The sequence below is a fragment of the Diorhabda carinulata genome, chromosome 3 (genome assembly GCF_026250575.1).
Source record: "Diorhabda carinulata isolate Delta chromosome 3, icDioCari1.1, whole genome shotgun sequence".
NCBI lineage: Eukaryota > Metazoa > Arthropoda > Insecta > Coleoptera > Chrysomelidae > Diorhabda > Diorhabda carinulata.
In genome coordinates, this window is record NC_079462.1 from 2477410 (window position 1) to 2503006 (window position 25597).

A 25597-nucleotide genomic window follows, 5' to 3' on the forward strand; every position below is an offset into this window, starting at 1 on the left:
AATATGGCTTTTTCTTCCCATTACTACCACCATATGATTCAATTAAGCCCTGTATGATTAAAATTTTCTTTTTTTATCACTATTCAATGGATTTTGATTATGTATGACTCAATTTAGCTGGCTATTACCGAAATTTGGTGATTCTTTTTGCATTTTGACCAATTTCCTGAGTTTTCTCAATTTCTCATACATTTCTGACCTTTTATCAGTTATGCGTAAAAAAATTGACATCACAAAGCACTTTTCATCCATTGTAGACTGTCAACTTTAAAATTCCGCTGCCAATAAGCTACCTATAGATCTCTCAAGTCAGGAACATAATATTGAAATCATTTTGTGTTGAACAAACATAAACGTGGTAAAATAAGTTTAGAAAAATGTTACCAGAAGTTTTATAATCAAAATATATCATAAAATATTACAAATTAAGCAGTTTCTACCAAAATATCAAAGTTTTCATTCAACTGTTGATATCCTTGTGCGGCCACAACTGCAAGTTGTCCTTCGGGTAAACTGGCAGGTTCCTGCTTCAAAATCCGAACTGATTCTCCCAATAAATCCACGGTTTTCCTCAACTCTTGTTTGAATTTTTCCTTGGTGATCACGTCGTTTTGATATCGATGTCTAGCTAAAACCATGAGTGGACCGTGTAACTCGTACAATGTAATACCTAAAAATCAATTTTTTTAAAACTAGATACTGAAATTTTAGGTAACTTTGAGAAACCTCTTATTCGAGAATTTCCTGGTTCTATAACATCGAGAACTTCTAGTAATTGATAACAGAGTTCAACTTTTCTTTCTAAAATTACATCGGGCAAATCTTCTAATGTGTACCCCTCTGCTTTTCCATACAACTGGATTAATCCGCTTCTCAGGATAGTCATATAAGCGTTTTTTGGATGTAACACCGATTTATATTTCTTATATAAAGTTTCTCTTTCTTGTATACCTAACAAACAGGTTTTCTGGATACAAAACAAGACAACCCACAGTTGATCATTTAAAAAACTGTTAGAAATACCTTTATTTGGTTATTCTTTTAATTTTTATGAGTTAAAAACTTTGCTTCATTATTTTTATTCCTTTTATCATTATTAAAACACAATTTTTTCAAACAACTAGTGCTATGATAAAAATTGTGGATTTTTTCGTTATTTTTACTAATAATTTCTTACAAGTTTTCATTTTTTAAATTAGTATGGAATTATTTTACCTTCAGGACCGAACAGGTATTCGACATTATCCAAATCTGCTTGTATAATTGAAAAAATTTTACGAACAGCCACTGCATTTGTTTTAAAATCGCAATGTGTACAACTCCATCCGCACTGATTATCTGGAAAAAATAATATTTTCCAGACCAAAAAAAATCTGTAACTTCCCGAATCTAGTAAATTTTTATATTTAACGGAATAAGTACGAAAATCAGGTTAAGTTTTTGTTGTCTTTCTGTCACATATCATTGTCTGTCAACGAGATATATTAAAAAAGAAGAATTCCAATTCGAAAATAATCAAGAATGATAAATAAAAAGAATTGGATAATTCTTTATTATCAGTGATTTGGTGAAAAAAGTTGGTAGTAATACAGTGTATGAGTTATAAACTGTAAGTATATTTAACAGTAGTTGAATGCTGTAGTTCAAATGAAACAAAATTAATACTATTAGAGGTTATGTTCAATTTGTATTTTTACAAGCTTTTCGCTGCATTTGTTTTAAAATCGCATTGTATATAACTCAATTTTCACTGATTATTTGTAAAAAATAATATAATCTAGACAGAAGAAAATTTCCAACTGCCGTAATGAGAGAAAATTATATTTGCTGTAATATTTAATAATAGATATGGCATCGAAAAATCGTGTGAAATATATACAAAACGTGTGTTGTAGATTTATTTTTGAGCAAAGAAATTACAACTAAAATTAATATATTGAATTTGTTAAAAATGTTGAATATTGCGAACCTTCATTTAATGATTCTTCTTAAAAAGTGTTAATACATTCGTCACTTGTTTATTTATGAAAAAAATTTGTTTTTCTTGAAAAAATACATAATGTACATGTGAGGTATTAAAGAAGATTCATTATCATCATTAAATTTAACTTCAACACCCTTAAATAGTGACCTCCCCACCAATATCAAGGTTTCGGAGCTCCTCAAAGACTAACATACAGTATGCACAATATTTTCTTCATCTGTATTTCAAGACCTTACTTACAGATAGTACCACTGGTAAAAATAAAACCTGTAGCCCCCATTGAAGCACGTTAAGAAACTAGTATGGGGTAAAATTTTCAACGATACAATAACATATAAAAAAGTCTGATCTGGTCAATTAAAAAATTAATCATATTAAATGTACTTACCTAACGGATTATTCGACATAATGATACCATTATCGCATTTCTGACATTTGAGTGAACTGGAGTGCGTTTCCAATTCGGTTTTATCTGAACATCTTTGACATGTACAATCGAAAAATTTACTTTCTTTCAAAAATTCTCTACGCACCAATGTCGGCCATAAAGAGTACGTGTAACTACTGTGCAGTTCTCCTTCTGCAGGTACGTCTACTGCCGCCCTTACGGTCGCTCTTAAAGAAGAAAAAAAATGGAAACATGCGGAATCAATGAGGGGATACTAAACTTACATAAAATCATCAGAATCTCCGGTGGCTCTACAATCAATAGCGTGGTGGATATTTGATATACAATTATGAGACATTATGGCCATTTTAGGGTACAAACATCTTATAGAGTACCCTTCGGGTGTTCTTGCCTCAAATGCATTGATATCTAAAATCCCGCACACTTGATGTATCAAATCCTCAGAAAATCTGCTCAATTTACAAAGCGAACGTAAATATTCGACTATATTGTGCTGGTTGAATTCCCAAGTAGGTTGTTGTTTCCGAATTTCCGGATGGGCTTCCATATGCTGGATCTCTTCTTCCCATCGCTCGGGATCTTTTTCTTTTGCCAACAGAACTCTAATACATTTAGGACATGGTTATTCGAAAGCATAGAAAAACTCATCAAATTACCTTAGAGGTGTTATACATTCATACTGCAAACACGTTTCGGACGGATCGCTGACCGCTTGGAATTTCACTCCCGCTTTTGTGAACACTTCACATTCGAAATCTTTGTGAGCATTTTTATTTTCACATTCGGTCGAACATACGGGCCAAAAGCATTTCGAGCACAAATTCGTTCCGTCAGTGGGTGTGTAACAGCCCAAACAGATACAGGGACTATCTAAAAGGTAAAACCCATTAATCTCCTATAAGAATCTTCTTTATAGTTTCACTATCCCTATTACGGCCCTAACCTCATTCCTAGTTCATAGTAGCGTTGTGGGAGACCACATAAGCCTTCTTATAGGCTCCACTTAATATTACCAAAGGCCGATGACCTTTGAGAAACCGATCAGATCACGTGGTTTTATCCTCCTCCATGCATCAGATTTAAAGATGGTCTCAGATGACTGTTTCCAGTCACTAATCGAATTTCACGTCTATTTAATTAAAGCAGTTGTTTGATAAGAGAAGCAGAGGGTCCGTCTATGTGTACCTGTATGCATAATAAATCTTTTGTTGATAGCCAAACATGCCTAAAGAACATGTTGTGACTCATTACACTAACAGTACATTTATATAAAGAGACTTTATATAAATGCGTAGAAATATGTGGAAGCTATAACGAAAAATATTGAAAGAATGGTAGCTTTATATGTATTAATTCTCAAAACAAAACTTAATTTATAACTATACCTTGTAATAATAAATTAGAATAATTAATTACATTTTTTTAATGTTAACCTAACCTTAAAGCAATCTGTTAATAATATAAAGTCACTGTAATACCTGCTTTGGGTCCATAAGCGAAAGGTTTTTCAGTAAATATTACATCTCCTGCTTTTAAATCTCGTTTCGCAACAGCATACCTCCCAATTTTTTCATTACTGCGAATATCAAATAAATCCTGTAAATATGAATATTTTTGCTTATGTAGAAACTAAATTGAAATGGTGGTAAATGGAAGGTTAAATTGTGTGAAGATTGCCTCACTCTGTATATTACAATTAAATGAAATATCTCAATAAAGTAACTAGATAGAAACATGTAGAGAAGATTTAGAAAGAATAGGAATAAAACACTATTATGAAGCAGCCCTGAATAAACATAAATGAAGGGAAGCAGTAGAGCGACTTCAAGCCTTAGACCTACAATGCCTATTGAGCTTAGAATACACCTAGATCTTGAGCTGGAAGGAGCACATAGTGGAAAAAATAGAAGGAAATTGATTTGCACTTCAAAGTGGTTACTAGGAAGGAAATCTAAATGGAATATAGACTCAAGACTTCAATTTATAAAACCCGTATGGACTTATGACAGACCTTTGCTAGTAAATAGCTATCCTCCATAGGTCACAATCCCAAAATACTTTGTGTGATAGTGATTGCATGTTGGTATATACTGTCCACAAAGATTTTGGGATATTGTATATAACAGAAGACATCCAGAACCATATCATGACGACTAAAAGGACTTAACAGTTACTACAGCCACAAAGAAAAAAACGACACACTGTAGGTTTTAAATGAAATATACAAATCCCTTTATTGGAAGAGCCCTTATTTTACCAAGTTTTACACTAGTTAATTTATGTACAAATAAAAAGAATTTACATGTATATGTTATTGCAGAAGTATTTGTTCAAAAAAGTTGATATAATACTTACAGTTTCACTCATTATTTTTTTACTTTCAATTTATTTTGAATAATCTTATTACTTAATCCTATTTTCCACTATAAATAACCAATTTGTGGTAATGGCGTTTTATATACTACTGGGAGCAAAGTTGGCAATTGATCAAAATCTAAGTAATTATATATAGAAAACAGTTTGTTCATGAATTTTGTAAACATACTCGAGACTTTTCTCGAATCGTTTATCTACGCAGTTTCCCAATTAAAACAATGAAAAAATATCTAACTTTAATTTGAAAATAATGTACAGTGGTTTATAAGAAATTAACAGATGAACAGTAAGAAGTTATGTGATTTTAGATTTAATATAATCAATGAACTGTTGTTCCTAATTTCGTCATATTTTTTTGTTTATAAATAAACAATCAACATTTCTAACCTAAATATCACAGAGACAACATTACAACGAAGATGCATCACCGGACTCAGTTTTATCAATTTAAATTACTGAAATTGTACTTGCAGTTCATGCAAATTTAACAGTAAATTTAAATTAAAATCAAACTAAGAGTTCGTAAACTTTTAACTTCTTAATTTTGTGAGGTTATGTGCACAGTATACATTACATCAGTCTCTATTGGTGGTATTGTTTTGTTTACAACACCCTTGTTCTTTGGTTATGGAAATATTATTCACGTTATTGCGCTGATTTCCGCCGCGGTGTTTTATTTTTAAAGCTAATATCATAAAAATAAGAAAAGGCAATGTCTGAAAGTAGAAGCTTTCCACATTTGTATAACAAAAGGGGCTTATACAGGGAATTTCGTTGCTTTACCAATAATTTATAATTATCCTTCATTTAATGCATAAACCGAAAATTGACAAAAAGGAAATTTGGGTTAATGTTAATTCCAATTTAGTTATAATTTTGTCTGCATAAACAAGATTTAAAATATTGCACTAATAAAAATTTGTTATTTTTACTCGAAATATATAGAGATAATACTAAATTTTTATATAAATAAATACCTTATACATTAAATAAAGTGAAATTGTGTTCTTGTTTCTAAATTTAAGAATTCTAAAAGATTGAATTTGTAGGGAAACTTCGAAGTACAAAGAACTTCGTATACGAAATTGTATTACTGTTGCCTTACTTTAGTTTTTGTATCAAAAAATAAATTTCATTCCTTCCCACAGTAACAACTCTATTTTACAAACTTGAAATACGTTTTTTTTTTAAATACCGACATTAACTGTTAAAATCGCCATATTGGCATGAACTAGGCCTCGTCAATTTGAACTATTTAACCACATTGTTTGATTCACAGAGCATACCCAATAAGAAGGTCAACTTGCATCTAAATTTCAGTAACACAAATTTAGTTCTGCCACTTACCAATCATGGCACTAGTGTAATAAAATGTGTCTTTACTGTCGCATGTCAATTGTAAAGATAAATAATCATTTGTTTAAATTTCCCAAACGCAATGTGCAAATAGATTAGTTCTACCAAGTACCATTGAGGGCACCAAATAACAACTAAGTTTGGATTTCTTATTAGGGTATGTTCTGTGGTTTGATTCTTGTAATGCATATATCCTATTTTACTTCATTGTTTCTAACATTATTTTATTGTTTTTAATTAAATAATTAATATTAGTTGAATTGCTTTCAGTATGTCTAAATTAGATTAATCTTTTTGTTTCTAACCTAAATTTGTTACGAATTAGACCATGTCTAGTAGGGCTATTCAGCTACAAGACATTTATTAGCTGTAGTGTCTCCAATCTATAGACCATTTTAACACTGTCAATTTAATGACAAAATCAGCTGATTTCGATTCTTATACCGTACACTAAAGATTTTGTATTAAGCAGATTTATGATAAAGGGAACATTTTGTGGAGAGATTATTAGAAATGAATTGCAAAAATGGTTCTTTTATTGTGTTGTAAAAATAGGTATAATGTTAGAAATAAATAAAGTTTCTATTGTCTGCGGAATGAACCGTTCATTGGGTTGTCCCGCTAGCTGCAGATCCAATCGTCCTTCCGTCCTGCTACTGCAGACTTCTTGGCTTTTTAACAGGATTTACCTGTTTACCTGGAGTTCCAGGGTTCCAGGTTAGAAGCCTCGGTCTTTTGTTAATAGAAGTATCGAAGTAGAAACTATGTAAATACCAGGTGTGATCCAAAAATATGGTGAACTAATTTTGTTTCATCAAAATAAGTTTCAAAGAAGCTCAGGGTGTTTATTTAGAAATCTTTAAAAGTTTTTTTTAATAAATTACCATCCTTTCCCACTACAAGAGAGAGTAGTGGGTTTCATGGTCTCTATTCGCCCAGAGCCCTGAGGGGAAAGGGAGGATTTGTCATAGTCCCTGCTTATGTCAACATAGGAGCGTCCGATAAAGGTAGGCGCAGTACCCCATCAACCAAAGTCAATATCCAACGACTCCTTGAGATGGTAAATTACCTGGACACACAATACAAATGTGTATTTTGAGTTATCTAAATCAATAAAAATCATTTTGTCCAACTGTGGCCGTTTGGTCCGACTATGTCCGTTTTTGTCCAATCGTGGCCGTTTTAATCCAACTGCGACCGCTTTTGTCCAAGTTTTTTCAAGTTTTAAACATTTTTGGGTCATATAAGTGAGTAGTGACAGAATAATAAAAATAACTGTGATGAAAATAGCAACAAATTTAATTCAATTCAATATGTAAATAATAATTCCTAAGTCTATGTATATTTTTTTTACAATTCGTTCGGTACTTAACTAATTTGACAAAAGTTTCAATTCATATATAATAAAAAAATTATTAATTTAATCATCGAATAAAGTGAAACCAACAAATTAAAACTTTTGTTTACAGATCATAATATGTATAAAATCTTAAAATTACATAATATTACTACGATTATACGAATTATTATTAATAAATAGAGAAAAATAATATTTATTATATTATGCCTAAAAAATATCACAATCATTTAACGTAAAAAAAAATATAAATATATATAAAAAACGCTAGACAAACATTACTGTCAATAAACAAATCAGACAAACATTATTTATCTAAAACACTCAACGAATATGATGTTTCAATAAATAATTTGATGCTAAAATATAAAGATATCTCAAAAAAATTAACTTATGACGTCATTATATAGCTAGCTAAAGCGATTCGGTACCAAATCGAAATTGTAGAACCATTAACGGGTACCTTTATCGAAATTAAGCATATAGTTTAATCACAGATATACTATACTTGTTTTTTTTTATTTTTCTAGTACGAAAGTCCTACAAAGGGTGAAAAATATTTTGGGGTCGATTTGAAACTGTCAAATGACGTCTAATTATAACGGAAATACTGACAGTAAATATTTCTTCTTCGATATACACTAATTTAAAAGTTACACAATACGGATAATATTCATAATACATTGTTAACTTTTTATAAATAATTATTGTATATTTTGTTATGAAAAAATCTATATTAACGTTATTTTTAAAATATTTTTTTTATATCAAATTTATTCGCTTCGAGGAGCTGTATTTTAATAGATCAGTTTAACATAATCGAAAAATGAAATTGTTGCTAATCAGTTTAATTACTTCAATTAATTCTTCAGAAATATTCTTCGATTAAATAATTAAATTTGTTGCTAATTGACTACCAAAAATTGCTCTAAAAGATTCCTCGTAATAGAATTTTCAGTAACAAATTGTTCATACTGAAAAAACAACTAAATTTTCAGCTATAAATTAGCAACAGCTTTTCCTATATGAAACTATTCAAAAATAACTGTATTTGCAACTAATTAGCAAAAAAATATGTGTCTAGTTGTCAAATTAATTTTAGAAAATTTGAAAAAAAATTCCTATTTTGTATAATGACAGAATCCATTAGCAACAAGTTGTTTATAATAAGAAAACAACGGAATTTTTCAAGAAACTAATCAGCTGCAGATTAGCAACAAGATTCCTAGTTACACATTAGCAACAAGATTTCTTATACAGAGCGATTTAATATTATTTTTTCTACCTTAATGTAGAATTGGTTTTAATATGAGGAATCAGCAACTAATTAGCAAGAAATTCCACATAATCTTAGAAGTAATTAGAAAAAACATGACTAGCTGGCATAATTGAATGTTGTAATTAAAAAAACAATTGTTATTTTGTATAATGACATCATTCATTAGCAACAAGTTGTTTATAATAAGAAAACAACGAAAGTTTCAGTTACCAATCAGCTACAAATTAGCAACAACTTTTCATATTTAGGACGATTCAAAATTATTGTATTTGAAACTTGTTTCTATTTTGTACAATGACAGAATTAGCAAAAAACTATTTATACTGTGAAAACAACGGAATTTTTCAAGAAACTAATCAGCTGCACATTAGCAACAAGATTCCTAGTTACACATTAGCAACAAGATTTCTTATACAGAGCGATTTAATATTATTTTTTCTACCTTAATGTAGAATTGGTTTTAATATGAGGAATCAGCAACTAATTAGCAAGAAATTCCACATAATCTTAAAAGTAATTAGAAAAAACATGACCAGCTGGCATAATTAAATGTTGTAATTAAAAAAACAATTGTTATTTTGTATAATGACATCATTCATTAGCAACAAGTTGTTTATAATAAGAAAACAACGAAAGTTTCAGTTACCAATCAGCTACAAATTAGCAACAACTTTTCATATTTAGGACGATTCAAAATTATTGTATTTGAAACTTGTTTCTATTTAGTATAATGACAAAAGCCATTAGCAACAAATTGTTTATACTGTGGTAAGAAGCAACTAATCAGCTACAGCTCCCTTAATTCAAATTTAGTATTAATGTTAATCCAGCTACCAATTAGCAACAATTTCGTTGGGTTTTGTTGATTTTATACTTTTTAGACTTCATTTTAAATCACTGAATGATGTTGTAAAACATTTCGGTATTTTTCGATCGTAAGTCAACATTTAATTTAAATAACAAATAGCAATAAATATATAAATTCAAAAATTCATTATCACAAATATCAAGACATAAATAATTAATCGAATACTTAAATAGAGCTTAAATTTAAACATAAATTTATAAAAAAAATAAGTAAAGTCACCCTTTAAGGAAGTTTTACTTCGAAAAAATGAAAAAAAAAACTGAAATCTAATATCTAGTAGACTGCAGTGACGGGGTGAATTAATCCTCGAACGTCTTGATGATTTTCAGAACATTTTATTAATTATGTGAGGGGAAAATTCGAATCTAAAATTCATAACCTCACAAAATAAAATATTCACAAATTTTTATAAAAAAAAATTCAATTAAAATCGTTTGCAGTTTTTTTTTCAAACTTTCGAAAACAATTTTTTTTTTCAATTTCAAACAACGCCAAATTGTTTGTTATACCGATTTATGAAAATTTTTTTATTGCCTCATTCATAAATTTTTGTGTTACCATTTAGGTTCGTTGGTTGTTGGGTAAGTATTCGAAGATTTCATAGGGGAATTTTTTCTTTCGGCACCTGGTGCGGCCAAAAATGTGTTGGACCTTTTGTTAAGCTCTAAAAATACATAATTCCATTTCAAAAATTATATATCATAAAATTTTAGTACATCCACCTGTTGTATACGATATAAACGAATCTCATATTAAACGTACAAACCCAGAGACGGCTTTAGCACAATAGTTAACTCTAACTTTAACTGGGACAACGTGTATAATATCTAAATACCGAATATTATTCTGTTAATGAACATTTTTTGTTGTTTACACTGTTTGACTCGCGTTTCGATAACCGAACTATCATCTTCAGACATTAAAAGTAGTTCATTCACTTTCGAATCCTGAAGACGATAATTTGGTTATCGAAACGAGTACAATAGAAGATTTTTTATGAACGCGTGGATGAGAATATGGACTGATAATAACTTTGAAGGTCCATGTTTTTTTATTAAACCTGTGAATGGTAGAATAATTTTCAGGAAACCTCTTTTGAACAATTTTTTCCAACCAATTCGAAACCGTAACCCCTCCTTACTTCCTGTGGATCCCAATAACGTTTTTTCTCTTCTCCAATTAATGAAATGGGCATAGAGCCACGATCAGATGATTCCCCAGCATTTAAAAGCATTTTTGGAGTCTATTCAGCTCCAGAACATACAAAAAACTGAATGGGGAACAAAATAAAGTACCATTGTAATGTCATTAGCCGGAAATGTACTTGAAAGTAGTGAAATATATCCTCCACAGTCCCAAGAGTACTCTCCAATTAATAGAATCAACGTGGAGAGCACCAACAGCTGATTCCCCAGCATCCAAAAGCATTTTTGGAGTCTTGTCATCTCTAGAGCATACAAAAAACCGAATGAGGAACAAAATAAGGTACCATTGTGACGTCATTAGCCGGAAATGTACTTGAAAGTAGTGAAATATATCCTCCACAGTCCCAAGAGTACTCTCCAATTAATAGAATCAACGTGGAGAGCACTAACAGCTGATTTCCCAGCATCCAAAAGCATTTTTGGAGTCTTATCATCTCCAGAGCATACAAAAAACCCAATGGGGAACAAAATAAGGTACCATTGTGACGTCATTAGCTGGAAATGTACTTGAAAGTAGTGAAATATATCCTCCACAGTCCCAAGAGTACTCTCCAATTAATAGAATCAACGTGGAGAGCACTAACAGCTGATTTCCCAGCATCCAAAAGCATTTTTGGAGTCTTATCATCTCCAGAGCATACAAAAAACCGAATGGGGAACAAAATAAGGTACCATTGTGACGTCATTAGCCGGAAATGTACTTGAAAGTAGTGAAATATATCCTCCACAGACCCAAGAGTACTCTCCAATTAATAGAATCAACGTGGAGAGCACTAACAGCTGATTTCCCAGCATCCAAAAGCATTTTTGGAGTCTTATCATCTCCAGAGCATACAAAAAACCGAATGGGGAACAAAATAAGGTACCATTGTGACGTCATTAGCCGGAAATGTACTTGAAAGTAGTGAAATATATCCTCCACAGTCCCAAGAGTACTCTCCAATTAATAGAATCAACGTGGAGAGCACTAACAGCTGATTTCCCAGCATCCAAAAGCATTTTTGGAGTCTTATCATCTCCAGAGCATACAAAAAACCCAATGGGGAACAAAATAAGGTACCATTGTGACGTCATTAGCTGGAAATGTACTTGAAAGTAGTGAAATATATCCTCCACAGTCCCAAGAGTACTCTCCAATTAATAGAATCAACGTGGAGAGCACTAACAGCTGATTTCCCAGCATCCAAAAGCATTTTTGGAGTCTTATCATCTCCAGAGCATACAAAAAACCCAATGGGGAACAAAATAAGGTACCATTGTGACGTCATTAGCCGGAAATGTACTTGAAAGTAGTGAAATATATCCTCCACAGTCCCAAGAGTACTCTCCAATTAATAGAATCAACGTGGAGAGCACTAACAGCTGATTTCCCAGCATCCAAAAGCATTTTTGGAGTCTTATCATCTCCAGAGCATACAAAAAACCGAATGGGGAACAAAATAAGGTACCATTGTGACGTCATTAGCCGGAAATGTACTTGAAAGTAGTGAAATATATCCTCCACAGTCCCAAGAGTACTCTCCAATTAATAGAATCAACGTGGAGAGCACTAACAGCTGATTTCCCAGCATCCAAAAGCATTTTTGGAGTCTTATCATCTCCAGAGCATACAAAAAACCGAATGGGGAACAAAATAAGGTACCATTGTGACGTCATTAGCCGGAAATGTACTTGAAAGTAGTGAAATATATCCTCCACAGTCCCAAGAGTACTCTCCAATTAATAGAATCAACGTGGAGAGCACTAACAGCTGATTTCCCAGCATCCAAAAGCATTTTTGGAGTCTTATCATCTCCAGAGCATACAAAAAACCCAATGGGGAACAAAATAAGGTACCATTGTGACGTCATTAGCTGGAAATGTACTTGAAAGTAGTGAAATATATCCTCCACAGTCCCAAGAGTACTCTCCAATTAATAGAATCAACGTGGAGAGCACTAACAGCTGATTTCCCAGCATCCAAAAGCATTTTTGGAGTCTTATCATCTCCAGAGCATACAAAAAACCGAATGGGGAACAAAATAAGGTACCATTGTGACGTCATTAGCCGGAAATGTACTTAAAAGTACTGAAATGTATCCACCGCAGCCTCGGAAAGAACAACATTTTTTCAACTAATTGTTTCATTACGTAAGTACCAACCAACAGGCCTTATGTGACAATTTTTTTTTTCAGAATTCCTGTTTAAATAGAAGACAAACTCGTATTTGATAACTTACACCCCCCAGCAACCCCTAATGCAGCATTTTTTATCGGATATTTGATACTAGCAAGGATCACATCGAATTTCTGACTTCCAAGTGCTATTTATATATAAATTTATTTCCCCCTCCCCCTCCGAAGTTCCATTTACGGACCAAATAGTCTTTAACTGGATATCTATTGACCGTAGGATATTGTAGAGCTTGCTAAGGATAATTTCGACTTGTAATACCACCGATGGTCGAATAGAATGTTCTACATCTTGTCCAAAGGTTAGGTTAGAACCACAAGTAGTACCTTCGACTCTATATGTATGAAAAAATTTGAAGGAATCGAAATCCTAGTAATGATAAGACCAGTTTTATAGTCTTAGAGCCTTTTGACGCGACATATCCCCTTGGATGATCAAAATATGAAATAACTTTGATCTAAAATGATATTTGAACCATAATATATACATACTTTGTCCCCATCCGAACTAACAATTTTATTTTCGTAGCTTTTATTGCTCGAGGGTGTATACTTCAAGTAGTAAACAATTTTTCGGGTGTCCTTATCAATTACTTCCTCGAAAACTCACAATTTCAATACCTAATCTTAACAAAACTTTGGTTTATACCCGGCTCGAAGCACCAAACAGTGTCTCTATCAATTATACCCACGAAAACTGACAACTGACATGAAATGACAGAATTTTTATAAAAAGAAACTTACCAGTTATGGCCAGCATGATTCTTCTTCTAGCCCCGAAGGGGGTGATGCCTATTTCAACAAGGTCTTCGTCAATCAAAGTCGCAAATATCGTCAAATCGATTTCGTGGGCCGTAAATACCCCGATGTATCTCTCGAGTCCCAAAGACGTCAACATCGTCGCTAAATCGGGCCAATCGGAGCTGACTAATTTATTCAAAACGTGACTTGAAGTTTGATCCAATATATTGCTGGTATTAAATGTTGTGGTGACGTTGCAGTTGTAACCGTCGTTGTTGCGTTTGGGGGGCGTACACCATACGTCGTCTTCTTTTTTATGTTTTAAAGTATCGGAAAACGGCGTAGGGCTCGTATGGCTTATGTAATATCCTGACCAAGAGTTGTTCGGTTGTCTGGACGCGCCGGCTACGTTTTTGTTCTGCATCAATTTGAATCCCAACATTCGTTTATTTTCTAAATCGCTCGGTACCAGATTGTTCTTATCTTGTCTTTTATCCACCGAAGTGCCGTGATAACCGGGAGAAAAATTCATTTCTGACAGGACTGATGACAGATCTTCAAGTAAAAGAAGTAAATCAACAAAAAAATGTTTTTTTTGAGTGTCTTTATCAATTATTTCCCACAAAACTCACAATTTCAATACCTAATCTTACAAGACTTTGGTTTATACCCGGCTCGAAGGACCAAACAGTGTTTTAATAAAACATTTCAACGAAAACACAATTACACAACCTAATCTTACAGGATTTTAGTTTATATCCGTATCGAAGGATCAAAAAGTGTTTTAATCAAATATTTCCACGATAACTCACAATTTAAATACCTAATCTTAACAAAACTTTGGTTTATACCCGGCTCGAAGGACCAAACAGTGTCATTATCTATTAGTACCATGAAGACTCACAATTTCAATACCTAATCTTAACAAGACTTTGGTTTATATCTAGCTCGATGGACCAAACAGTGTCTCTATCAATTATTTCCTTGAAGACTCACAATTTCACAGCCTAATCTTACAGGATTTTAGTTTATATCCGTATCGAAGGATCAAAAAATGTTTTAATCAAATATTTCCACGATAACTCACAATTTAAATACCTAATCTTAACAAAACTTTGGTTTATACCCGGCTCGAAGGACCAAACAGTGACATTATCAATTATTTCCTTGAAGACTCACAATTTCACAGCCTAATCTTACAGGATTTTAGTTTATAACCGTATCGAAGGATCAAAAAATGTTTTAATCAAATATTTCCACGATAACTCACAATTTAAATACCTAATCTTAACAAAACTTTGGTTTATACCCGGCTCGAAGGACCAAACAGTGACATTATCAATTATTTCCTTGAAGACTCACAATTTCACAGCCTAATCTTACAGGATTTTAGTTTATAACCGTATCGAAGGATCAAAAAATGTTTTAATCAAATATTTCCACGATAACTCACAATTTAAATACCTAATCTTAACAAAACTTTGGTTTATACCCGGCTCGAAGGACCAAACAGTGACATTATCAATTATTTCCTTGAAGACTCACAATTTCACAGCCTAATCTTCAGGATTTTAGTTTATATCCGTCTGGAAGAACCAAAAAATGTTTTAATCAAATATTTCCACGATAACTCACAATTTCAATACCTAATCTTACAAGACTTTGGTTTATACCCGGCTCGAAGGACCAAACAGTGTCTCTATCAATTAGTTCCAAGTTTCCTTCCGCCGCGTTGATTAAAAAAAATGTATCTAAGGGAAAAGTGTCATTATTTCCAACATACTTACCAGTTCTTTGACTTTGTGCATCTCCGAATTGTTTTTGGGATGTGGGCGTGGAGTTTCTCGGACTAGAACCCGTAGAAAGAGACGAATTGTTGCTCGAAATAGTAGAGTAACCGTTAATATCGTTAGATTGCTCATGCGCGTAAGTTTTCGATGTAAACTGCGTCTGATTCATCGAATGATACCTGAAACGATTGCATCCAAACTAAAAAAGTATTTCTTTCGTTTTCTTTAAACAATATATCGTTTACGATACTTTTTTACGTAATTTAAATAGTAGATACGCGATTTCTGTAAGGTCCATTCAGTCATTGCTATTAAATCAGGACGTTTACAGAAATCTGACTAAAATATTTGAATGTTTTTATATATATCGATGATGTAGCTGATTAATTTCTTGTTTAGTTTGTTATACTAAACTAATTTATAGTATAAAATGTTTCGTGGTGATTATAACTAAACGAAAAAATTGTTTTTAAGGATTTTAAAAAACATGGAGACTTAAACAAATTGTAGTATTGTTGCTAAAATTAATTTTTTATCACAATTTATATGGAATAATTTAGTTAAATTTAATTTTATTAACTGATATCGTATTGTTAGGTTATTTTATGTGTAATAAAGTGAAAAAAGAAATAAATCGAATCAATTTCATCAACTACAGAATTGAAAATGTATATTGGAAAGTTTTATAAGTAATTTAAGACTATGGTAACGATATACAAGTGGGATTTTAGGTCGTTCAGGTGCGTGGGACACCTTTCCATGGAACTAACTGACGGTACTTACATCAGTTATTGGCCCCAAGAAGACAAACAATTAATCAAACCGGGAAAATGTAGAAAAATCAACGAACGTAAGGTACCGGATATAAATAACCTGAACGCGACATCGTTAAAGAAACCAGTGAAATTTAGCAGGAATTACCAAGACGACATCGAAGCGGAATATAATCTACCAGCAGATGTTATATTGAAAATACCGAGTCAGTGCGTCGACGAAAACCGTATAAAAAAATGGTGGTACGGTTTCGTTGAAGATAATAAGTTGAATAAATACAATTTGATACAAAAAAATTGCGCGACCATAATTAAATACGGTCTGATAGAGGGTGGGTTCAGGAAATCGATTATGTTCGTTATAGATACACCTTCTTCTGTTATAGAATGGATTGAAGACAATTTAAGTGAGTATCCGATACTAAATTTCGGAACTTACAAATCGATCGATGTAAGTTAAATTAAAACCAAAATATAATCAACGTAAGGACCCGAATCAGTAGAATCGCCCAAACCATCGACTTAAGTGACTTTGTGACTTTTGTGAGTGTTAAATTGGAATCGAGAGATAAAAATGAGGAAAAGCGTCGACCGAAGGAAAATATTTCAAAATTGGGGTATTAAAAAAAGTATTTCGTTGTTATTTGTATGTTCAAATATTTCGAAATAATGAAAAACTTGTCAAATTGACATTTTTAGTGAGTATATGTCATTTTGTGTTACAAGTTTTTCTTAATTAGGTTCCGTTTCCTATTTACAAAGGTTTTTATTGAAATTTTTTAGTTTCCGATTGGCGTTTATCGTTTTCCAGTTCTACTAACGATGTTTTAAAATTTATTTACGATATCGTAAAATTCGGAGGCTAGAAAATGTGTTTCCACGTTTTTATTACTATTGGTATCGTCCTCGTATATTCAACATGAACAAATGTCGCTCATATATTGTAAAAAATGATTTTTTCTACCTAAATTGCATCTAAATGTGCTGGCACATATGTTTTCATCAATTTCAAAAGAATAAGTCCAATTTACTATTGTCTTTAGTTTATGGTGCAATATTTTTTGTTTCCAATTGATGGTTATCGTTTTCCAGATGTCCTAACTGCTTTTTTCTGATTCTTAGAAGCTTACTAACCATATCGTTACAATTTGGAAACTGAAAAAATATGTTTCCTCGTTTTTATTACGATTGGTATCGCCCTCGTACATCAAACAATGAAAAATGTCGCTCATATATTGTACTAAATGATTTTAGATCATTTTTTCTACATATTTTGCTTATAAAACAGCTGAGAGACATATGTTTTCATCATTTTCCAAATAATAGGTCCAATTTACAATTGTCTTTAGTTTATGGTTCAATATTTTACGATTTTTTTGTTTCCAATTGATAGTTATCTTTTTCCAGATGTCGTAACTGCTTTTTTCCAATGCTCTGAAACTTATTAACTATATCGTTAAATTTGGAAACTGAAAAAATATGTTTCCTCGTTTTTATTACGATTGGTATCGCCCTCGTACATCAAACAATGAAAAATGTCGCTCATATATTGTACTAAAAGGTTTTAGATCATTTTTTTTTTACATATTTTGCTCATAAAACAGCTGAGAGATATATGTTTTCATCATTTTCCAAAGAATAAGTCCAATTTACTATTGTCTTTAGTTTATGGTGCAATATTTTTTGTTTCCAATTGATGGTTATCGTTTTCCAGATGTCCTAACTGCTTTTTTCTGATTCTTAGAAGCTTACTAACCATATCGTTACAATTTGGAAACTGAAAAAATATGTTTCCTCGTTTTTATTACGATTGGTATCGCCCTCGTACATCAAACAATGAAATATGTCGCTTTTATATTGTACTAAATGATTTTAGATCATTTTTTCTACATATTTTGCTTATAAAACAGCTGAGAGACATATGTTTTCATCATTTTCCAAATAATAGGTCCAATTTACAATTGTCTTTAGTTTATGGTTCAATATTTTACGATTTTTTTGTTTCCAATTGATAGTTATCTTTTTCCAGATGTCCTAAATGCTTTTTTCCAATGCTCTGAAACTTATTAACTATATCGTTAAATTTGGAAACTGAAAAAATATGTTTCCTCGTTTTTATTACGATTGGTATTGCCCTCGTACATCAAACAATGAAAAATGTCGCTCATATATTGTACTAAAAGGTTTTAGATCATTTTTTTTTTACATATTTTGCTCATAAAACAGCTGAGAGATATATGTTTTCATCATTTTCCAAAGAATAAGTCCAATTTACTATTGTCTTTAGTTTATGGTGCAATATTTTTTGTTTCCAATTGATGGTTATCGTTTTCCAGATGTCCTAACTGCTTTTTTCTGATTCTTAGAAGCTTACTAACCATATCGTTACAATTTGGAAACTGAAAAAATATGTTTCCTCGTTTTTATTACGATTGGTATCGCCCTCGTACATCAAACAATGAAATATGTCGCTTTTATATTGTACTAAATGATTTTAGATCATTTTTTCTACATATTTTGCTTATAAAACAGCTGAGAGACATATGTTTTCATCATTTTCCAAATAATAGGTCCAATTTACAATTGTCTTTAGTTTATGGTTCAATATTTTACGATTTTTTTGTTTCCAATTGATAGTTATCTTTTTCCAGATGTCCTAAATGCTTTTTTCCAATGCTCTGAAACTTATTAACTATATCGTTAAATTTGGAAACTGAAAAAATATGTTTCCTCGTTTTTATTACGATTGGTATTGCCCTCGTACATCAAACAATGAAAAATGTCGCTCATATATTGTACTAAAAGGTTTTAGATCATTTTTTTTTTACATATTTTGCTCATAAAACAGCTGAGAGATATATGTTTTCATCATTTTCCAAAGAATAGGTCCGATTTACAATTGTCTTTAGTTTATGGTTCAATATTTTACGATTTTTTTGTTTCCAATTGATAGTTATCTTTTTCCAGATGTCCTAACTGCTTTTTTCCAATGCTCTGAAACTTATTAACTATATCGTTAAATTTGGAAACTGAAAAAATATGTTTCCTCGTTTTTATTACGATTGGTATTGCCCTCGTACATCAAACAATGAAAAATGTCGCTCATATATTGTACTAAAAGGTTTTAGATCATTTTTTTTACATATTTTGCTTATAAAACAGCTGAGAGACATATGTTTTCATCATTTTCCAAAGAATAGGTCCAATTTACAATTGTCTTTAGTTTATGGTTCAATATTTTACGATTTTTTTGTTTCCAATTGATAGTTATCTTTTTCCAGATGTCCTAACTGCTTTTTTCCAATGCTCTGAAACTTATTAACTATATCGTTAAATTTGGAAACTGAAAAAATATGTTTCCTCGTTTTTATTACGATTGGTATTGCCCTCGTACATCAAACAATGAAAAATGTCGCTCATATATTGTACTAAAAGGTTTTAGATCATTTTTTTTTTACATATTTTGCTCATAAAACAGCTGAGAGATATATGTTTTCATCATTTTCCAAAGAATAGGTCCGATTTACAATTGTCTTTAGTTTATGGTTCAATATTTTACGATTTTTTTGTTTCCAATTGATAGTTATCTTTTTCCAGATGTCCTAACTGCTTTTTTCCAATGCTCTGAAACTTATTAACTATATCGTTAAATTTGGAAACTGAAAAAATATGTTTCCTCGTTTTTATTACGATTGGTATTGCCCTCGTACATCAAACAATGAAAAATGTCGCTCATATATTGTACTAAAAGGTTTTAGATCATTTTTTTTTTACATATTTTGCTCATAAAACAGCTGAGAGATATATGTTTTCATCATTTTCCAAAGAATAGGTCCGATTTACAATTGTCTTTAGTTTATGGTTCAATATTTTACGATTTTTTTGTTTCCAATTGATAGTTATCTTTTTCCAGATGTCCTAAATGCTTTTTTCCAATGCTCTGAAACTTATTAACTATATTGTTAAATTTGGAAACTGAAAAAATATGTTTCCTCGTTTTTATTACGATTGGTATTGCCCTCGTACATCAAACAATGAAAAATGTCGCTCATATATTGTACTAAAAGGTTTTAGATCATTTTTTTTACATATTTTGCTTATAAAACAGCTGAGAGACATATGTTTTCATCATTTTCCAAAGAATAGGTCCAATTTACAATTGTCTTTAGTTTATGGTTCAATATTTTACGATTTTTTTGTTTCCAATTGATAGTTATCTTTTTCCAGATGTCCTAACTGCTTTTTTCCAATGCTCTGAAACTTATTAACTATATCGTTAAATTTGGAAACTGAAAAAATATGTTTCCTCGTTTTTATTACGATTGGTATCGCCCTCGTACATCAAACAATGAAAAATGTCGCTCATATATTGTACTAAAAGGTTTTAGATCATTTTTTCTACATATTTTGCTTATAAAACAGCTGAGAGACATATGTTTTCATCATTTTCCAAAGAATAGGTCCAATTTACAATTGTCTTTAGTTTATGGTTCAATATTTTACGATTTTTTTGTTTCCAATTGATAGTTATCTTTTTCCAGATGTCGTAACTGCTTTTTTCCAATGCTCTGAAACTTATTAACTATATCGTTAAATTTGGAAACTGAAAAAATATGTTTCCTCGTTTTTATTACGATTGGTATTGCCCTCGTACATCAAACAATGAAAAATGTCGCTCATATATTGTACTAAAAGGTTTTAGATCATTTTTTTTACATATTTTGCTTATAAAACAGCTGAGAGACATATGTTTTCATCATTTTCCAAAGAATAGGTCCAATTTACAATTGTCTTTAGTTTATGGTTCAATATTTTACGATTTTTTTGTTTCCAATTGATAGTTATCTTTTTCCAGATGTCGTAACTGCTTTTTTCCAATGCTCTGAAACTTATTAACTATATCGTTAAATTTGGAAACTGAAAAAATATGTTTCCTCGTTTTTATTACGATTGGTATCGCCCTCGTACATCAAACAATGAAAAATGTCGCTCATATATTGTACTAAAAGGTTTTAGATCATTTTTTTTTTACATATTTTGCTCATAAAACAGCTGAGAGATATATGTTTTCATCATTTTCCAAAGAATAGGTCCGATTTACAATTGTCTTTAGTTTATGGTTCAATATTTTACGATTTTTTTGTTTCCAATTGATAGTTATCTTTTTCCAGATGTCCTAACTGCTTTTTTCCAATGCTCTGAAACTTATTAACTATATCGTTAAATTTGGAAACTGAAAAAATATGTTTCCTCGTTTTTATTACGATTGGTATTGCCCTCGTACATCAAACAATGAAAAATGTCGCTCATATATTGTACTAAAAGGTTTTAGATCATTTTTTTTACATATTTTGCTTATAAAACAGCTGAGAGACATATGTTTTCATCATTTTCCAAAGAATAGGTCCAATTTACAATTGTCTTTAGTTTATGGTTCAATATTTTACGATTTTTTTGTTTCCAATTGATAGTTATCGTTTTCCAGATCTCCTAACTGCTTTTTTCCAATGCTCTGAAACTTATTAACTATATCGTTAAATTTGGAAACTGAAAAAATATGTTTCCTCGTTTTTATTACGATTGGTATTGCCCTCGTACATCAAACAATGAAAAATGTCGCTCATATATTGTACTAAAAGGTTTTAGATCATTTTTTCTACATATTTTGCTTATAAAACAGCTGAAAGACATATGTTTTCATCATTTTCCAAAGAATAGGTCCAATTTACAATTGTCTTTAGTTTATGGTTCAATATTTTACAATTTTTTTGTTTCCAATTGATAGTTATCGTTTTTCATATCTACCATCTGCTGATTTTCAAGTTTCATCAAGTTCTGAAACTTAATTAACATGTCATTTTTCTTAAAAATAGTATTTCTTTCTTTTTCTTATGATTTGTACTGCCTTTGTATAAACAAAACTGAAGAATATCATTCGTATATTATCCAAAAAAATTTTTAATCAATTTTCAGTGTATAACTTTTACTTTTAAGATGCTGGGAGATATTTTTTTTGTTATAAACAAACAATTAGGTCCAATTTACCATCGTCCTTAGTTTATAGATCAAAATTTTTCATTTTTTTTATGGAGTTTATCATTCTCCAGACCTACTAACTACTTCTTTCTGAGTCTCGGCTTTTTCTTTTGCTTGGAAAATAACATGAAACATCATTATTTTGAAAAAAATATATATTTGTTTTTATTATGTTTAGTGCTTCCCTCGTATATGGAAAATTCGAAAATATCGGTCATATATAGTCGAAAATGCCTCATAATCGATTTTTTGTTCATAATTTGTTAATTTCAATTGGCTGGGAGACATTTTTTTGTTATAAACAAAAAATTAGGTCCAATTACCATCGTCCTTAGTTTATAGATCAAAATTTTTCAATTTTTTGGAGTATATCGTTCTTCAGACCTACTAACTGCTTTTTTCCGACCGTTTTTTTCTTTTTGAGTCTCTGCTTTTTCTTTTTATTTGAACTCCCTCTCCTATTTATCAAAGACCTCTATGTTTGAACACCTCAAAATTGTGAAAAATTTTGTAATTTTACTATTTTGAATGCATCCACATTTTGATTTAGAGTTGAATTCAATAATTTTATAAATAACAATAAGAAAAATTGTAATGATGATTTTACTAATACTATCTACAATTAAATCGAAATATTTATAATGAAATATTTTTTCTGACTCATTTTAAATTACACTAAAAATATTTGTGATATATTTTTTATAAATTGTGATAATTACCATATTAAGTTGTACTTAAATTAATTATTTAATAAAGTGAACTAGTAATTTTTAGGTTATGTTTATTATTTGTCCCATTTTGAGAAAAAATAATTTAAAAAAAAAGTTTTTCAATATTTAATTTAGTTTTTTGTGCCTAATTAATTTTTTTTATAGATCCAAAATTTTTTCTACATTCTCATATCACAAAATCTATTAATGATCATTTTTTTGTCATAACAGTTTAAAAGAAAATTTAAAAAATGATTAGGGGAGGGATGCAATTTTTTATCTTTAATTATATACCCCTGAAATCCCCCATTTAAATTAATTTTTACTATAACCAATGGTATAAAGTTGAAACTTAAATTTTCCATAGTTGCTTCAAAATTATACGGGGGTATTTGAAAAAATTCGATGTATTATTTTGAGTAATGTATTTTTTTAAAAAGAATGTTTTTTTGGTTTAAATAGCAAAGGAATTATTTTGTACTCTTTACTAAATATCCATTAAAAAAACTGCTATTGAAAAAATTTTTATAATAGAATACTGAAAAATTCAATTCTAATTATTTTTTACATTTTAAATTTAAGTTTGTTCTTTTATTATATTATATTATTTTAATTTAAACTTGACCAAGAATTTGGATTATTTTTTGCAGTATCAAATGAAATGGGGTCGAAACCTACACCTTCCATTGGATTCTACAAAAAAATAAGTTATACAAAGGGCATTTAAAAAATTATGAATTGGATAATCGTAGATATGTTTTCATGTAATTATTTTGGGCAGTGTATTTTTCTAGAATGACTATTTTTCGTTTTAACAGCAAAGTATTTTTTATTTTTTACCGTTTTGAAATGATTCATATCAAAAAGTACACTCAGAAAAAATTATGAAAACAATTAAGTCCAATTTTGTTTTTTTTTATTAAAATTTCTTAAAAATTATTTTAATTTCAACGTTACCAACAATTTGGATTCATTTTTGCAGTATCAAATGAAATGGGGTCGAAACCTACACCTTCCATTGGACTCTACAAAAAAATAAGTTATACAAGGGGCATTTAAAAAATTATGAATTGGATAATCGTAGATATGTTTTCATGTAATTATTCTGGGCAGTGTATTTTTCTAGAATGACTATTTTTCGTTTTAACAGCAAAGTATTTTTTATTTTTTACCGTTTTGAAATGATTCATATCAAAAAGTACACTCAGAAAAAATTATGAAAACAATTAAGTCCAATTTGGTTTTTTTTTTATTAAAATTTCTTAAAAATTATTTTAATTTCAACGTTACCAACAATTTGGGTTAATTTTTACAGTATCAAAAGAAATGGGGTCGAAACCTACACCTTCCATTGGATTCTTCAAAAAAATAAGTTATACAAGGGGCATTTAAAAAATTATGAATTGGATAATCGTAGATATGTTTTCATGTAATTATTTTGGGCAGTGTATTTTTCTAGAATGACTATTTTTCGTTTTAACAGCAAAGTATTTTTTATTTTTTACCGTTTTGAAATGATTCATATCAAAAAGTACACTCAGAAAAAATTATGAAAACAATTAAGTCCAATTTTGTTTTTTTTTATTAAAATTTCTTAAAAATTATTTTAATTTCAACGTTACCAACAATTTGGGTTAATTTTTGCAGTATCAAATGAAATGGGGTCGAAACCTACACCTTCCATTGGATTCTTCAAAAAAATAAGTTATACAAGGGGCATTTAAAAAATTATGAATTGGATAATCGTAGATATGTTTTCATGTAATTATTTTGGGCAGTGTATTTTTTTAGAATGACTATTTTTCGTTTTAACAGCAAAGTATTTCTTATTTTTTACCGTTTTGAAATGATTCATATCAAAAAGTACACTCAGAAAAAATTATGAAAACAATTAAGTCCAATTTTGTTTTTTTTTTATTAAAATTTCTTAAAAATTATTTTAATTTCAACGTTACCAACAATTTGGATTAATTTTTGCAGTATCAAATGAAATGGGGTCGAAACCTACACCTTCCATTGGATTCTACAAAAAAATAAGTTATACAAAGGGCATTTAAAAAATTATGAATTGGATAATCGTAGATATGTTTTCATGTAATTATTTTGGGCAGTGTATTTTTTTAGAATGACTATTTTTCGTTTCAACAGCAAAGTATTTTTTATTTTTTACCGTTTTGAAATGATTCATATCAAAAAGTACACTCAGAAAAAATTATGAAAACAATTAAGTCCAATTTTGTTTTTTTTTTATTAAAATTTCTTAAAAATTATTTTAATTTCAACGTTACCAACAATTTGGATTAATTTTTGCAGTATCAAATGAAATGGGGTCGAAACCTACACCTTCCATTGGATTCTACAAAAAAATAAGTTATACAAGGGGCATTTAAAAAATTATGAATTGGATAATCGTAGATATGTTTTCATGTAATTATTTTGGGCAGTGTATTTTTTTAGAATGACTATTTTTCGTTTTAACAGCAAAGTATTTCTTATTTTTTACCGTTTTGAAATGATTCATATCAAAAAGTACACTCAGAA

At 30.3% G+C, this 25597-nt stretch overlaps 2 protein-coding genes and 1 long non-coding RNA gene across 5 annotated transcripts in view; 1 reads left to right on the forward strand and 2 right to left on the reverse strand.

Moving 5' to 3' along the window:
* Positions 1 to 378: 378 nt before the first annotated feature.
* Positions 379 to 5992, reverse strand: LOC130892017 (SET domain-containing protein SmydA-8). Of its 2 annotated transcripts, none has more exons than XM_057797192.1 (8): positions 5747 to 5992; positions 3872 to 3989; positions 3050 to 3263; positions 2657 to 2995; positions 2373 to 2599; positions 1216 to 1338; positions 727 to 951; positions 379 to 670 (listed from the first exon to the last, which is right to left on the reverse strand). In XM_057797192.1, exons 1-8 carry the CDS (start codon positions 5753 to 5755, stop codon positions 426 to 428), a joined length of 1500 nt encoding a protein of 499 aa, XP_057653175.1. In that variant the 5' UTR covers positions 5756 to 5992; the 3' UTR covers positions 379 to 425. The 2 variants fall into 2 exon arrangements, with proteins under 2 accessions (XP_057653175.1, XP_057653174.1); XM_057797191.1 differs by lacking the exon at positions 5747 to 5992 and adding an exon at positions 4749 to 4989.
* LOC130892020 (uncharacterized) overlaps positions 1511 to 25597 on the forward strand; it is a 32696-nt gene continuing 8609 nt past the window's right edge. The window contains exon 1 of the long non-coding RNA XR_009058978.1: positions 1511 to 1609. This is a non-coding gene — a long non-coding RNA (uncharacterized LOC130892020). The remainder of the gene's footprint in view (positions 1610 to 25597) is intronic.
* Positions 7402 to 25597, reverse strand: part of LOC130892016 (protein bicaudal C) — a 31013-nt gene continuing 12817 nt past the window's right edge. The window contains exons 8-11 of one of the 2 annotated variants that reach the window (XR_009058977.1): positions 15535 to 15716; positions 13751 to 14302; positions 9204 to 10293; positions 7402 to 8767 (exon numbers count right to left, since the gene is read on the reverse strand). Coding sequence is in view for 1 of the 2 variants with exons in the window: in XM_057797190.1 (XP_057653173.1) it covers positions 10184 to 10293; positions 13751 to 14302; positions 15535 to 15716 (844 nt within the window). In the remaining variant the exon portion in view is untranslated. Of the gene's footprint in view, positions 10294 to 13750; positions 14303 to 15534; positions 15717 to 25597 lie in introns of both variants that reach the window. The other variant, XM_057797190.1, reaches the window with a different exon arrangement.